Below are 17,212 nucleotides of genomic sequence, written 5' to 3' on the forward strand. Positions count from 1 at the left end.
TTAACCACAATATTCGTGGTCAGAATGCAAACAAAAACACTGATAATCAGAGTATGATTCCTTGTAGAAGGTTTCAGTTTGGTGTTTTAACATCTTAACACCTATTTTGTTGCCAGAAAAAAGGGTAAAACCTATTCTCATATTTTGGTACTGACAAAGGAGGTCCCATTATACATGCTGTATTTAAAGCGCGAGGTGCAGTTAAAGAATTCAGATATAAGGGTATCAAAGTAGTTAATTAAAAAATCATATCAAATCGCACTGGAAAAAAATCAGCTTTGCTAACTGTATGGCACGTGGGGCAAGTACAAGTGGCATCCGCATCCCACAGCCTTGGAGCAGGTTTACGCGCCACCCACCCTTGGCTAGTCCATGTGTAGGGACGTAAATGTATTAAAACATTCATTTGTAAGGTGAATTGGAGCTGCATTACAAATGCAAATAGCGTGTACATGTTTGTAAAATGTTGCAAAGTAGAATTGTAAAAAACGAAATACTCCATGAAATTTAAATTAAGTTCAATAAAATCTTGAAATTGCTCAACCGAGTGGAATTTCATGCTACATTTTGAATGTTTGCTGGCTGGATTCAGGTATTAGGATGAGGCAAGGAGAGATTGAGAGGTGGAATAAGGCAAGCCAGGGAGAGCCGTGAGAGAAACCTGCGGAGAGATAGGGGGAGGGAAGCGGGTGAGATGAGGTAGGAGGAACCAGGGGGAGAATTAAGACAGGAATGGAGACAAAAAGCCAGAAATTAGGATCGACAGATAGACGGGCAAGGAGAAGGGGCAATAGAGACCGGGCTATTTCAGGATATAAAAAAATTTGGGGGAGGGACAGGTCACTTGTAAAGGATGTGTGGGTTGCTAGTGTAGTGAGTGACTTCCAAGACACGTCGTGTAGAAGGCTTCTTATCTATTCTCACACTTTAAGCACAACACTGGGCGATACATCTGTGTAACGTTCTATGGAGCTACACATAGCCGACCCTTCTACACAACCCCATCATTGGCGTCCAACTACACTGCTGTCTGACTAGCACAGCGACGGCGATGATGAGAGCCTTGCAGAAGATCGGCCACGTGGCCGGATGACGAAGAGAGATGACGGCGAGCGGTGACGCAGCCAGGACCCAGGACCCGCAACAGCACCGAACCTCTGGTTCGGACCCCCCTATATATGCCTCGGCGTGGCCAAGCCCCGCCTCCGGCCACACCCCCTTCCAGAACCTTCAAGCAGGCTCCCGGAGCCTCCAACTGACCCCGCCTTTCACCTTTACACCAGATACGCCCCCCTCATAATTAGGCATTATGTAATATACCCATAACCACGATTACCCCTTCAGGCCGACAGGTAACACCCTATCATTACATCACCCCTCCCCCCATGTTTAAAAGATAACAAGGCAGAATGATCCACAAAGAAAAGGGAAGGACTCAACCAGCAGCATAGGAAGGTAAGAGAGACAAAAAGAGGAACAGAGGGAAAAAAATTCCCTTCATATAAAACACGCGAGCGCAACTCCCCCAATTCCCCTCATACACACACACAAAATGGAATGTTCTTGTCAACGAAATATAAAAATTTAGACCGAGTCCTCGACACCAGTCCATCCATGGGGACAATCTTTACCTTCACAGAAGATGTGGGCTCCGCCCAAAAACTCAAAGAAGGCAGTTCCACTCCCGGCTTCACAGGCGTCGTGGGCACAGTTTCAGTCAGCAACTCCTCGCGTTCGGCGAGATCACGGGCCCCGCCGACCTTTGGCCGTACACAATTTGGAAATGAGGTGTCAAGTTTGAGGAAGAATATAAGGCTTCAACCGCGACGGATGAACAAACAACGGCGACGGCCCACTCGTATACGCAACGCACTGCGGCCGCTTGACTTCGACCACTTCCACGGGACCTTGCCATGGACAATGCAGCTTAGGGGACGTTCCCAATGGCACTTGCGGGCAATGCAACCATGCCCAATCCCCCACAACCCACTGCAAAACATGGTTCCGCCGCCCCGCATTCCGTTCGTTAGCCGCCTGTACTTTGGCAGCATATAATTTGGCCGCTTCACGAGCTGCCAAAAATACGTTCTAGAGTAATTTCCAAAGGCGCAGGCAAATTAGATTTTCCCTTTTCAGACAACCCCAATTTAACCTCCATAGGAGGTTCACTCTCCCTCCCGTATATGAGAAAAAAAGACAAAAATCCCGTAGAAGTGTGAGGAGCCATCCTGAATGCGGCCAACACCCCCGGAACATGCAGATCCCAATCAGTTTGGGCCGCGCTAACTGCCTGACTGAGCATAGATGTCAATGTCCTTTGTAGCCGTTCCACCATCCCATCTGTCTGGGGGTGGTACGGGGACGTTCTAATCTTTCTAGTGCCTAGCGCATCACAAACTTCCCATAGCAGCTTAGAAGCCAGATTCCATCCCTAATCCGTGAGAAGCTGCTCGGGGGCACCTTTATCCAATACGTATTCATGCAAAAACGCCTTCACCAAGAGGCTGCCGACTGGTTGGGCAGCGGCCAGGCCATAGGCCATTGTGAAAAATACTCAACACCTACTATGAGAAACTTGTTCCCCCTCTGCCTGGCAGGAAAGGGCCCGAGGATGTCGAGCACAACCAACTCATTAATTCGCAAAACCGAGATAGACTGCAGTCGAGGCTGGGACTTCCTCAGCGGCAGTTTCCTATGTGCGAATTCCGTGCAACCTTGAATGAAGTGGTGGTACATGTCACTCGACATCCCCGGCCAATAATCGCATTGCATTGCTAGCAACGTTTTACGCACTCCGAAATGTAACAACTTATCCTCGTGCACCACCCGAGTCAGCTTGCTTCGGAGGGCAGTAGGAACCACAACACGATGATGGTGTAACCCAACCACATCCAAAATCAAAAGACCCTCCACCCTTAGGACCGGTCGCGGCCCATCGGAGGAAGCAGACTCCTTGCATCCCGCTTCCGCTTGACGCCACAAGGTCATAAGGGACACGTCTTCAATTTGCAATCTTCCCCACTCGGCACACATAAGGTGCAAAACAGTCCCCCGGCGCGACCTCCTCGGCGGGCTCTCCTCCCTCAAGCGCCACTGTGACAGCCGTAGGATTCACCGCCGGAGGTTTTTAACGACCCGCGCCGGATGCACACGTACAACCAGTCCCTTGGGGCAAACGGGATAACGTGTCCACGTTACAATGCCATACCCCTTTACGGTATACCCAGAACGAGTACTCCTGGAGAATCTCTAGCCAACGCGAGAGCTGCCCAAAGGGCATTATCTGTGCAAACCACATTCTCTGCCATAAAGATAAGGCCTATATTGTTGTATAAAGTATGCCTTGGCCAACAGTTTTCTACGGGTGACACAGTAACGCTATTCAGCAGTGGACGAGACGCGGCTACCATACGCAACTACCCTCTCCACTCCGTTCTTAACCTGGGACAGGAGAGCTCCTATATCTGTGTTGCTAGTGTCTGTGTCAAGGACAAACGGCAGGGAGAAATCTGGGTAATCGAGTGGGGGCCCGTCAGCCAGGTGTTCACGAAGGTCTTAAAACGCAGCCTCTTCCTCCGCCCCCCACTTGAATATCTGGTTCTTAGCCATCAAAGCGTGTAGCGGCTTAGCCACCATAGCAAACTGTGGCACAAATCTGCGATAGTACGATGCAAACCGAACAAAACTTCGGACCTCCCCCACGGACTTTGGGGTCGGCCAGTCCCGTATGCATGCCGTTTTTTCAGGGTCCGTGGCTACACCATTTGTACTAACAATGTGGTCCAAGTAATGCACGGAGTTCCGCAGCAAATTACATTTAGTGGGCTTAAATTACAGATTAGCCGATCGCAGTCAATGGAGGTTTTCCTAAAAAGTGTGGCTAAACAACAATGTAATCTAAATGAGGCAGGAGTCCCACTGCAGTCCAACCAAAACGAGCTCCATCAACAGCTGAAAGGTGGCCAGGGCCAAGTGCAAGCCCGTCGGAAGGCAGTTAAATTGGAAGAGTCACTGGGGCGTATGGAATGTGGTTTTAGTTTGACGACTGAGGGGAAGTTGCCAAAAGAACGCGCACCGGACAAAGCGTCCAGGGAGTCGTCCATGTGTAGTGCCTGAAATACACGCGCGCAGAGTACAGTCGGAGCAAACGAGGTCGAGGGTGTTATTGTCGTTAGGCGTGAGAAGGCCAGAGATGGGTCGGGGGCGATTAAGGACACAGGGCGCTGATTGGCTGGGAGTTGTTATTGTCCAAATGTGATGCCACGCTGTCTGAGGACAGTAACAGGTGGTAGGGGGCGATTAAGGACGCAGGGCGCTGATTGGCCGGGAAGTTGTTGTCGCTAAGTGGTGCCGTGTTGTCTGGAAAACGTGGCAGGTGCCAGCGGGGGCTAGGGGGCGACGCGGGGGATGCCACTGGTTAATTGGAGATTAATTGGCTTGGGGATAAAGAGAGAGGGTTTTTGAAACAGACGGGAGTTCGCGCCTGTGAGGAGAAGAAGGATGTTGGAGCTGAATCAGCGGAGCCAGGAGCAGTGGAGAAGTATAGGGTAGCAGTGGAAAAGCCAGCAGAAGCAGCTGGAGTGTGACGGCGAAGCCAGCAGAAAGCGGCTGGAGTGTGGCGGAGAAGCCGATAGTGATACGGCCGAGTGTGACGGGAGAGCCGATAAAGAGCGGCTTAACTGTGACGGAGAGAGTGGAGAGTCGAGTCGACGGAGGAGAGACACGGAGCAAGCGAGGCCGGCGGAACGCAGCGAGCGAGCGGAGAGCGCGGGAGGAATGTTGATTGGTGTTAGCTGGAGGAATGTTGATCGGTATTAGCGAAATAAAGTGAGATAAAAGCAAGAAGCTGTCCTGTCAAGTCGAGCACTACACATGCATGGACGCGGGTAAGCGTCGGCCACCAAGACCTTATTCAATTTACGAAAGTCTACACAAAACCCAAGACTGCCATCATGTTTCTTAACAAGCACTACAAGTGCCTCAAGGGCTGGTAGGAGAACTAATTTTGGTGGCTAACATCTAATCACCGCTTTCTGCACATGTTCCTTCTCTCGCAGACTCAGCCGATACAGGTTCTGACAAATGGGGCCGGCCTCCCCTGTATCAATGCGGTTACAACAGGGAGGTACGGCCAATATCAAACTTACTTTTACGGAACACATCCAAAAACTCGCGCAGCAGTGATCGCAATTCCCCCTGCTGCACTGGAGACAACTGTGGGCTTTCTTGACAGAACACCCTCCGCCCAAGTCTCATCCAATGCCGTCACACGCAATTCCATTACCCTCATGAAACGCAGCCGTTGTGAGCCAACACCGTCCCTGACAGAACCACAGCCGTCTCTGGTCCTGCACCTGCAAGAACGGCTCGTGGTTGAGGCGGGTGACTGTGCGCCAACCTAAGTCACTGCATTAGACGGAGTCAACAAGACGCCAGATTCTGGATCTGCTACCTGTAACCGCTTGCAATAGCTCAGCGGCACCAACATCCGCAATCCTGGCAAGGGCCTGGACTAACATTCGCCACCGTACTTGTGGGGACTGCAAAAAAAAATAGTTTGCGGCCTAATGGCATCTCCATACAGTTCTGATCAATGAGGATCTTGAGCATTTTTCAAAAAATAATTCGTGCCTAAAAAAGGCAGGGCACTGCCAGTGTCCTTGATCAGTACCAGCCCAACAACTGCGATTCTTGCCAATCTCAACGCGGACCTCCACCTGCTCTAATCCCCATGCTACCACCGGTCGTGACGCACGTGTTTACTACCGGCCTAACAAACTAGTTCATCGGCAACAGGTCAAAAATTACATCCGATATAATGGTGGCAGAAGCACCCGTGCCCACCAAAACCTCAATTCCCTGGATAGAGCGACACCGCCGAGAAACCCGCAGCAGCCTCGATCACCCGATGTGCCAATTTCCTCCAGTGTCCAAGCTTGACCACCCCTGTGTAACTAGCCTCTGCCACCTGGCAGCAATACCAATGCGATGCCGGGTGGCGAGGACTCAAGGGTGTTCTCGGATCGAGACTCTCCCCCCCCCCCCTCTGGAACTCTGGAAGGGGAGGCATGGGCGGGTGTATAAAAGCCAGACCTCTGGACGAGTTTGGGGCCAGTCCGAAGATTGAAGCGGAGCTAGCTGAAGCCAGAAGACGAGCTAGCCTTGGACCCTTGGAACGCCTAGACCCACTGGCCTCGTGAGGGCCGGGACTGAGTGGGCCAGTGGTCGGTTTCGCCTCCCCTCGGTTACCCTTAGGTCAGAGAGGCCGTGGTCCCGGGTGATAGGGCACACTAGCCCGGATGCCGTACCACCCCAGGCAATTAGGTAAAAGGGGCTGTCCGTGTTAAGACTGCTATTGTTACCGTTGTAAATTAAAACGTGTTGCCTCTACAAATAGTCTCCACCTCCCCTTGAACCCATTATAGCACCACAAGTGGCAAGCATGTTCAAGCTGAAAAGCTAAGAAAAAGCATTGCCCCAAAGAATCCATGCGAGATGGCAGCCCAACCGACAACTGAAAAAAGGAAAAAAACAGCTATATAAAATATATTCCAACTGACAAAATAAAGGTTTGGATATTTTTTTTATTTTTTCTCATTTTGCAACGTGCACAAGATAGTTCAAGCCAAGGTACAATACGTTGTGCACCACATGTAAAGGAAATCCTGGCACTGCATTGCCATCTTAAATTTATCAAAGCACCACACGTCATTGAAGGCTTGCATCTAGTGAAAGGGTATTTAGGACAAAAATGTTCACGCATTAGTGCACTTAAATATCCAAGTTTGCATTGCAAATGTGAATTTTAAAGCAGCCTCCATATAAAACAATATGGTCTATGGTACAGAAGGACAACGCAGGCAAGCACAGTAAATCCAAGCCTCAGGTTAGCCCCATCAGTTAGATGGTGATGCTGTTGGCCACCTTGTCAGGTTTCAGGTATGGATACTTGATTGGAAGAGTCTTGTTTCTTTCAACAATGGATTTTGTAATCACCTCGAGGTCGGATTGGTATTCTTGCATGGCCTTGAGGGCATCTGGATTCTGGAAAGGTTCATCTGGGAATGTTCCAAGGGTTTTCTGCACACATTTCATGAAAAACAGCATCAATATAGTATACAACTTGCACAAGTTGGCCCATTAGAAGGTCGTGTGTCTTGGGGAAAGTGTGGGTACACCCACCTGCAAGATTCGTAATGCAAGTTAGACACTGGGCAGGGCTCAGTGGCTGCCCTTTCAGGACAGAATATTTACCAAAAGGTCATAACTGGCTGTAAATGTTGCCATTTTATATCTGGCAAGCATCGACCAACAGCACCATTTCGTCCACTTACATTAACAGTCCATGCTGCTGACCACTTGGGCTATGCCCATTTCAAACCCTTATAAAGAGTTTTTCTAGAGGCCAACCCCTTTTCGGATGAGGCATACTTGTGTTACAAGCTAAACGTTGTAGTGTGTTTAAACCCATCTACACGACTTTACCAAAATACCCACAGAATAGGAATTCCTGCAGTCACAAAACATTCAAGTGAAGATTTAGGCCGTCGTAACCTCAATATAAATTGCAAAGGCAGTAGCAAGCACTCACCTCTGCAGCACTGCGGCTAAGCACCCAGGTGATGGCCATGGAAACGCAAGACACCTGCACATCAGGCAGTGTCTGCAGGATGAAGGGCATGTCCACCACACCCTTGGCGGTTGGAGGTGGTTTCCTCATGGCACTGGGTGCATTTGGGATCCATGCATAGAAATCAAACTGCAGCACAGGGGTGGGTAGAGCATTATTCTTTTACTAGACCAAGTCAGCAATAAACCGAACATCATTTTGCAAGGGCTGTCGTCAAACATCTGAATTTACGTTACCTGGCCATAGTTGATTGCAGAGTGCTGGGCAGAGCACAGGAACACTACCATGGTGAGGAATTCACTCAATTCTGCCACACAGGTGAACTTTGTAGGAAATCCTGCAGCACAGAAACATTGTTAAAGGAGCAGCAAGCCATTAAGGTGTTACAAATACAATGCTTGGCCAGCAAAACCTGTAAGCTTGAATTCCCCATTGTTTGGTGAAATTGTAAGTAGAGTTTTGCCATTGCCTAGAGCAGTGGTTTGTGGCCTGGTTCAGGGGACCAGTGATCCATCTACTAATCCAGAAATGAACACATAACGTGATATGAAAGCGAGTATATCCTAATGTTAATTACCACAATCTAAATGCCGTTCAAAAATGTGAATAGCTGCATGAAAAAAGTGCCTGCAAATGCAGTGCATTACTGGCATTGACAATTTAAATGTTTTTAACCAGGGTTGGGGGTTCACGGAAACCTTTGCATTGGCAGTGGTGCATGGGCCAAAACAAAAGTTTATGCATATCATGTGGCTTCGTTAGCACATGACTTGCCATCTATTGTTGCCTGCAAGTTCCTGGCGAGTCATAGGCACGCCTTTAACATTGTGTGGCCAGCAATAGCAGGATACAGTCGGCTAAAAGCCAGTCACAACCTGGTGGTAATGCATTTCCACTGTGGTCTGGCCAGCATGGAAGGGCATGCCAAACACCAAAATCCCTTCCTCCAGCAGCAGTGCTAGGACACTTACCATTGGATGGGTGGCTCAGCAAGGCGTGGTTGATGTCCTCAATGAAAGCCTGAAGTTCGGTGTCACCCATCACATCTTCGTTATTCTTGTAGAAGATGGCAAGGATTTTGTCGACAAATCTGAACAATGCAACACTTTCAGTTATAAAGACGAAAGCTACAGGCAATGAAGCGACCTGGTCCTAAATTAAGTCCAAAAAAAAGGTAAATTTTGGAATCGTGCTCATGTTAAGAGCTTAAGATATACATACCAAGTTGGGGAAACCATCTACCCTGGGGAAGGCAGCATTTATTAGATCACTCATCTTGAACAGAGGAAACGAAGTTAAACTTAAGTGGTGTCAACTCACAAATTGGACCTATAATGAAAAATTGGTATCCGAACTGCTCTTGCAAGTAGGTTGCACATGCCTGCCAATAGCACTTTCGTCGTTGTGCACATAAAAAAAATTGCACAAAACCACCAGCGTATAGTATGGTTCTGGTTACTTGTGAATGGTCTTCCAAATGCTGCAAGCATCATCCCTGTAGTAGTAGCTGGGCAAGTCACCAACGCCTCGATCTGCCACATCCTTTAGGATGCACAGATGTCTGTAGGTGAGCGCCTTCAAGCCCTTGGCGCCCAGCTTGAAATGGCCACCGCCCCCAATTGACAGGGCCTGCACAAGTGCATTGCAAGATCGTATCATTGGAAGCCTCACCGTTGAAAGATATTGCAGTATTTGGGTGTGCTGCTATGCATGGTAATGCCAGAGCCCAAGAAGGTGGGAACCTTCAAAGTTTGGTCAGTTTTGGAAGTGTATTGAGAAGGCATAGGATGGTCAATAGGGAGGGATTAACCATTTGGCATGAAATGTTAATTTAATGGTAGCTTAAAAAAGGTTGCATCAGAGACAAGTGGAAACAAGGTCACATCCTCGCTATTAACTAGTGGTATAGCCATTGTAGGGACAAAGCAAATAAAGATCTAGGACTGAAAAAATCCAAATTAAATAGTGGGGCAGGTTGAAGTACTTGCTAGTAGAGCATACCTAGGACAATTTGGAAACGTGCAGAGAATCACAGGTAGAGGTGTGGTATTTTAGCAGGATGTTAAGAGTGATCAAAATGTCAAAGACTGCATTGGAAAAACTGGGTTGGATGAGGCCCTGTAATGGATTGAAAATAGAGTTAATTATGCAGCTAAATAATGGAATGCATGAGGCCATGGAAAGACACAATCAGCTCAGACAGTAAGATTGTTGGAATGCAAGACTGCTGAGGCTTTGGATGCCTAGTCTTAAAATGTCCACTTCATTTCAAAGGCTCGTAAACAGGTCCCTGCGGGGTGGGCTGGTAGGAACGAATATAAACATAATGTATTTTTACACTTGTTTAGCCAGGAAAGCCTCACTGAGTGAAGGTTTTTGTAGAGTCCTGCCAAGTGTTTGCAGTAGGGGGTGATGTTGCTGCACCTAATCGGACGATACAAAGGGAGAGTTTGAGGCCTAGTTCTAGGCTCTAGGCCTAGCTGTAGGCCGCTGAGAGTTAATTTTTAATTATGTTTTAATTAAAAACTCGGGGAATAAAAACTCAGGGAATGTTACACTTGTTTAGCCAGGAAAGTGTCAGAGTTTTGTAGGGTCCTGCCAAGTGTTTGCAGTAGGGGGCGATGTTGGTACACCTAATTGGACATTGGACGGACGATATAATCTATTGTAGGCTGGTTCACTTCGTTCCTACCAGTAAAATCACAACCCTCACCTGATCGAAAAAGGCTCCTGTCCCCACAAGCTGCGTCCGTGCACGCACGTTGATTTCCAGGGTGAAGCGCAAGTGCCGATACAGGAGCTATGCACAAAGCAGGTCGGAAAAATTAGATGACCATGTGTATTAGACGGCAATAGGCTTAACCTGTACTTGCTGTAGCTTTAAGCATGTAGTCTCAAGTTCTTAAAGGAAAGGGCAAGTGCTGTGCATAAGGAATTTAATTGTTTGCATCTGGATGCATATGGTTGAGTACCTTGTAATCTTCTTGAGCAAAGGCGAGTAACTTTAAAACAGCAGTATTGAAAATTGTATTCTGGAAGTATGGTTCGATAATTCACAATTGTAAAAAAATTACCTTTCCAAAAATGACCAACGTATTGGGCAAGATCTTAGATTTCAGAGATGAAATGCCCCTACGAAGCCATTGGTTTACAGGCAGTGCAAGGGCTGCCAGGATGGCAAATAACACCGCATGCATCTTATAAATACAAGCTAGCAGCGGACAATTTTTGTAATTACGAGTCACTCATGTGATAAACTCCAGGCTAAAATCCATGGATTCACCTTATGAACAGGGTGCATTGTAGACAGCTGTCGCAAGGTGGCCATGGTGAACACCTCGGCCAGCAGGTGGGTCCGGAGCAAGTGGGTGGAGACCTCATGGATCTGAAAGTCCATGGAACGAACCCACATCTTGGCCAGCATCCAGTCGTGCGCAGAGTCGCTCGGCAAGAAGATGGGGTGGTCGGATGGCTTTTGCTGTAGCTATGGATGCATGATGGTAGGAAGAGCAGAATATTGTTACATTGGAACTGAAGATGCAGTTGTTTGATTTATTTTTATTTCTGATGTTTAGTTCGTGGCATGAACTGGATTTTTTTGTAAAGATGAGACGTATACATTTCATTCCAAACGCTTTGTTTATTAGCAATATGGTTGGCCATGTACGTGCCAAAGGTCATACAAACCAACCACGATTTATCATACTGTGGATTAAGAGATAGCACAACTTGGTCTATACTAACGCAAGCAAATGCACGAATGCCATAATTTGATACCAAACCTGGCAAGGGGCGAGCTAATGTCATCTGGGGCAGGAGTAAATGTCTGATATGTTGCCCTGTTGACAGCAAAAGTAACCATTGCCAGGATGTAGCACGAGCACACACATGCAAACAACTTGCCTGTATAGCAATAGGCAGCAGCTGCCCCTGTTTGTTGACGTAAAGCAGGCACATAGGAGCTGCCAGGTAGAAGGGCTTGGAATGGTTGAATGTATTGCCAGGAATGCCATCAAGGCACTGGTAGTCCACAATGTAGACATTTCCATGCTGTGAACATGCACACAGAAGGCAATCCCACAGGTCATCTTCAAATGCAGTGATGAGCTTATGAAGCTGTGGCCTGCACAAGGTTACGAGACATGTTTCAAGTGAAAGCAATGGCAGATTTTAACAGCACCTTGATCTCGTCTTCAAGGGAGCATTCACGGACCAGGCTGCTCTTCACCATGTCCGTGGTGACAGGGAAATTCTCAGGAAGCTTGGTGCAGCGTTTGATGAGAACAGGGTTGACTCCGTTCATGAATTGGTAACCAAAGAACCAGTCCTGATCCCAGTGGTGAGAAACGTACTCTGCATAACGGGAGATCGTAGAAAGACGTGGAACAGACGCCACATACAGGGCTACCATTTAAACTGCAGGTCACTAGTTGTGTACATGTACCAGCCAGAAGCACAGGTACACCATTTAATTAAAATAGAGTCAAGCAAAGCAATTAAAAAAAGTGTATGGCAAGCTACTGGAGGGGATGGTGTGGAGCCGTTATGTTCCACTGCCACCTTTTGCACTTGCACAAATTAGGTGAAAGCCCAAAAAGATTGGATTTTAGAGACGGTATGCATGTGTAGTGGGTTAAATGCAGTTTACACTGGAACCTTGGCAGCACCAATTTTTTAAGTAACAATTTAACACTTAACGTGGTAGCCACCTTTCATAAGTTAACACACGGGGATGATGCATGACTGGACCAGGACAGTCCAACGCTGCCTGGGTCCACTAGCAGAGTCCGGAGTGCCTCATCCCAGGAGACGAACCAGCAGCATAGCAGCACAGCACAGCCCCAGCTCTGTCCACACTTCACCCATGACCACTCCAGCGTGGCCGGCTCCACCTCAGGCCATGCCCCCCTTCCCGATCCTTTGGGTAGGCCCGAACCCCAGCCATGCGACTCCCCTGGCCCCCCCTTTATCCGGTCACATGTCCCTACAGCCCCCATATAGTAGTGTCGTTCCACTACACTAGTATCGAGTTAACCCTAGGCCTAAGTTTGACCACTCAAAACCACACCACCCTCTGTACACACCTGCAACGTTACTCTTGACCCGTATAAACAAGCGACGGAAGTCTTCTATTTTCGTCCAAGACATTCCATCGAGGTTCATGAACACCCTTAAACCCAAATCTTGCACACTAAAACGACAAAACACAAAAGTGGTCACAGGTCAAGGACAATTAAAAAACAGAATTCAAAGGTAGCAACATGTCCAACAGAACGGTAACAAATATATGGCAAACAAATGTGGCTTTACCTTTGCAAGAAAGACAAGTTGAAATCGGCACTTTTCTCATCATCAAAACGAGTGTCGCAGGGCAAGTCAAGGAACGATTTGCTGTCGACTCCAAGGGGAAGCCCAGCATGCCATTCTAGCCACCTGCAGAAAATCAAAAACACGTCACAATATTTAAGGTGTCAAAGCCAAAGGTTTTGGTATACATACTTCTCACTACAATATGGGTGGCAAAATATTATATTTAGATTATTTTTGTAACCAGCAGCTGACTAAATAATAAAAAGGGACAAACGCTCATGATCCCAGAACCGAAAGTGCAATAAAATAAATTAGGATGGTCAGATTAAGAGCACACAATCGAAAAGAAACGGTGGACAACGTAGTTCCACCTCTAAGCATCCCGCACTACCCAGAAGCGAGTGGACAATACCAACTACCTTTGGTTGTTTCTAGATCATTTTTGGCAAAGGAAGAAATGAAGCCTAGCATCTCATTTCGTAACAACTTGCAATGCAATTTAAATGGATCATAGGTTAGCAAAGCACGAGACCATGAAGAACTTGTGCCTCACCTCAAGGAGCCCCGTCTCTCGGACAATGCGTCAGCCCTCTTTTCCTTCAGTTGAGCCAAGGTCTCGTGCTGTGGCAACATTCCTGCAATGGGAAGGGTAGAAGCAAGTGCAAAACACGCATCTGGTAGCCCCAACACCATTAGTTGCACGTACCCAACTTGCAAAGTTAAATTCTAGCTTTTTATAATTACATTAAGGAGCATTGTATAGTGGGAGAGAACCGTTGCGCTCTGGAATTAAGGATCACTTGGGAAGAAGAGGTCTTGGATGGCCATATGCACAGCATTTGAAAAGGCCCGAAAAAGAAGAATTGGTGATTTTGCCGACTTCTGGGAGGTAGTTTCACATGCACAATTTTCACTAGAGGGGATTCCAAATTTAGGCTTCATATTACCACTAGCCGATAGCACAAGCGTGATGGAATTGTGGGAAATCAGTGAAAGGGATCGTCACCTCCAAAAATACAAGGAACCTTTGTGCCAGATCATGATGGTTGTCCATGAGCATTTATTCGAATTGCATCAAATCCATCCAAAAATGGAGAACAGGCGAGCACCACATCTCACCAGTCCCCTCCCGCAGCTCCATGGAGCCCTGCTCGAGCCAGTGGTTCGCAGGGAAGCGGTGCACCCGGCCACCCGGAGCGTTGACCTCCACGTAGCGGCAGAACCACGAGTCGTTCACCAGGAACGCCTCCTTCTCCAGACGAACCATTCGGATGTCGCCAATGTCAAGCTTGCTTGGAATACTGTAGATGTCAATCTGGCAGGGGAAAAAAAGAAAATGGCTAACAACAAAAGCATTCTAGATGTAGGAAAGCCAAATCTTTGATGTGAGAGTCATTTTGCGTAAAATTGAACATGCACACCACGTAGTACGCAAAGATATAAAAAAACAGACTTTCCGGCAATCCCCCCCCACCCTAACTAGCCAAAAATCACCAAGGCAACACTGCATACATCAGAACCACATGATCAAGATGGTGCACACGTTCGTTTCATGCCACTTTCAACAGCAGAACTTTAGCACACACATTCACTTTGACTGCTCTCAGCAGTTGCCTACCAATCCCTGCAGCCTATTCCACAACCTTTTTGCATAGTGGTCACTCCAGCACTACCCAGGGTCAACCTCTTCAGCATGCAAGATCTGGCACTTGCCAGGCAATTCAATCAGAAGCTAGGACGGAGCAAGCTGATCGTGTAGTAGCCATTACACAGCAAAGCCATTAGACACGATGAAGCGACACTCACCGCCCCAGGGCAAAGGTCCGGCCCAAAGTGGTCCAGAAGCTGCCTATTGCTCTGGCCTGCCGAGCCAATGATCGTTGCATACACGTAGTTCATGGTGCCTGAGAACAGCGTATCGCCAGTGGCCACCGTCAGCTTGTACACAGTCTCCACGTGTCCTGCAGCACAGCAAGGTGGGGGTAGAGCATTTTTCAAAGGGGCAAATCCTGCAACAGCTTTACACCGCAGTACATCCGTCGATCTGCCATTGGTTATGGAGGAGTCTACATCATGGTAAACAAACTCGAAAAAGCACTTTTACTTCATGAATCAGGGATAAACAAACAGGCCCACAGGACCACTTAAGCGGACCTAAAATACACATTCCTGCAGAGGGAGCTGGTAGGAACGTTGGGTTGCTCGGTCAATGGTCAGGGTCAACAGCAGCGTGGTGTATTCCACAAATATGGTCGACTGAGGGTGGGTACAAGCCGGCGTGAGTAGGTTAAACGTTGAGTTGTATAAGGGCACCACGGGGGGGACCAGCCCCTCCCCTCCCACCCATTTTTGGATGCACGACGGACGGACACAATAATCCCCTGTGGGCTGGTGGAACGAGGTGGTTCCTACCAATATGAATTTGCGTGCAGCGTGTTTTTGCCACCGAGTCCGTAATAAACATTGTTAATACAAATTACAGGCCCATGGCTTCATAATAATTGGCGATCTACACACTCGCATTGTAAAAGTACAGGTAGAGTAAGATACTGTATTCCACGCCCAGCGAATTTAAGGAATCAAAGCACCTTGTTCAAAAGATACACTTTGAATACGACTAGCAAAAGACAAGACGGTTAACATTGAAAAAGGGTAGTTTCAGACAAACCTGCTAAGCATTCCAGCATGATGACGCTTCCACACAACGGCAGGCAAACAAAAAGACTGGCCGCTACAACCAAACCAGTGAACAACAACACCACACAATGATGCACTACTCACTGCCTTATGCTGACGAACCTGCTTTTATATCCTTAGGACTGGAAGAGCAGAGCCGGGAAATCGTTAATGTGGGGCGTGTCCAATATTCCCATCATTTCGGCAGTACAATCAAACAATCGTGATCAGTGAATAATGTAAGTAGGAGTGCACGTGGACAAATGAATCCACTTATCAACTGACAACAGGAACACAATATCAATTGACTCGTCACAATATAATAGTAATCAGTGTATCGTGTAAGGAAAAGTGCACGTGGACAAATGAATCCAACTCATCGATTGACTCATCACGGTACTATAATTGAGCTCCAGTTTTGACAACTCAGAAAACGAGGTTATTTAACTGGCAGGTGGCAGTGGTTTTGTGTCTGGCTTGTGAGTGTTAAATATGTTAATATCATTCCCACCAGCGGCTCGGGGTTGCATCACGGGACACTTATTTTAAGAGGGCAGACCCTGACTTCATTTTAGCCACCACTGGTCCGAGAATATGCGTGGGATTCACGAACAGGGTGGAGGGAGGGGCTAGTGGGGAGGGAGGGCCGAGTGTGGAGGGGGCGGCTTCCCATGGGCACGCACGAAGCTCGACTCAGCGCGTGGGATGCGGGTGGCGTCATCACGCAGATGTGCACGGTGACGTCACAATCACCACGCACTTATTCACTCGTGTCAGCCAGTCAGGCAGCAACACTTTTTTCTTATATTATGTGGGAGGCTTTTTTTAATTGAAATCAAGGGGCCATTTTTTGCTCAACAAAGCAATTTCTCCAATTTCGACATCACTTGCATGGAGACGCCTGGTGTGTATCGTAATGCAGCTTTGGGGGGGGGAGGGCGCCGGATTTTCACAAACGCCGCATGACATCATTATGTAAAAGCATATTTAGCACATTTTTTGCTTCATATTGTTTAAGGTGTTGTGTACAGTATGCATATTTTTTAGTTATTTTATTTACTGGATGAAATTGCCATGAACATACAAATAGACAAAAATAAAAAAATCTTACTTACATTTTTACCGTATTTACTGTACCGTATGTAGCTGGTCAGCCCTGACCCCTTTCCTTCAGTCGCGAATCCTTGCGAGAGGGGACAGGTCGGCTAAATAGACAACAATAAAAATAATAAAGTTTGGAGGCGATGAGTAGAGACTCTGCGTTGTGCTCTGTCCTCCAGAGATGTGGGCGACTTCACAACGAACCGGGCACCGAGGGTTTGTGAAACGGCAAGAGTTTATTTCAAAAGTCTTCTTCAGAAGGGAAATTGCGTCTCTGCAATAGCGATCAGAGACACCCTTCATGCCACAACACCGCAGCTGAATTCCTCGGCATCTAGTCCCACCCAAATCGCAATTATGGTGATCATATTGAACATTTAACAACATATTATTTAACAAACATTTCACGAGAAACATTTTAATATCTAATATCAAACATCTGCCCCAAACATCTGTTGCACTTTTTACAGCCTCTGATAATTCTGCATGAACGAA

At 47.4% G+C, this 17,212-nt stretch overlaps 1 protein-coding gene across 1 annotated transcript; it reads right to left on the bottom strand.

The window, feature by feature from the left end:
* Positions 1–6,767: 6,767 nt before the first annotated feature.
* LOC144948779 (polyunsaturated fatty acid 5-lipoxygenase-like) lies at positions 6,768–15,691 on the bottom strand. Its single transcript, XM_078878427.1, has 15 exons — positions 15,609–15,691; positions 14,747–14,901; positions 14,060–14,255; positions 13,494–13,575; positions 12,941–13,063; positions 12,715–12,821; positions 11,811–11,983; positions 11,519–11,680; positions 10,914–11,108; positions 10,344–10,430; positions 9,090–9,259; positions 8,602–8,720; positions 7,867–7,967; positions 7,592–7,759; positions 6,768–7,080 (listed from the first exon to the last, which is right to left on the bottom strand). The coding sequence occupies exons 1-15, from the start codon at positions 15,625–15,627 to the stop codon at positions 6,901–6,903; spliced, it is 2,037 nt and encodes a 678-aa protein (XP_078734553.1). The 5' UTR covers positions 15,628–15,691; the 3' UTR covers positions 6,768–6,900.
* Positions 15,692–17,212: the final 1,521 nt, after the last annotated feature.

The sequence above is a fragment of the Lampetra fluviatilis genome, chromosome 51, assembly GCF_964198595.1.
Source record: "Lampetra fluviatilis chromosome 51, kcLamFluv1.1, whole genome shotgun sequence".
Lineage (NCBI taxonomy): Eukaryota > Metazoa > Chordata > Hyperoartia > Petromyzontiformes > Petromyzontidae > Lampetra > Lampetra fluviatilis.

Bases quoted from the DNA above. Each gene is read 5' to 3' on its own strand.
- LOC144948779 (XM_078878427.1), bottom strand. The intron at 11,681-11,810 runs GTGCTGTTAAAA...GCATGTTCACAG, and splicing joins CCCTTGAAGACGAGATCAAG to CATGGAAATGTCTACATTGT. The intron at 8,721-9,089 runs GTAACCAGAACC...TGCATTGTTCAG, and splicing joins ATTTGGAAGACCATTCACAA to ATTTGTCGACAAAATCCTTG.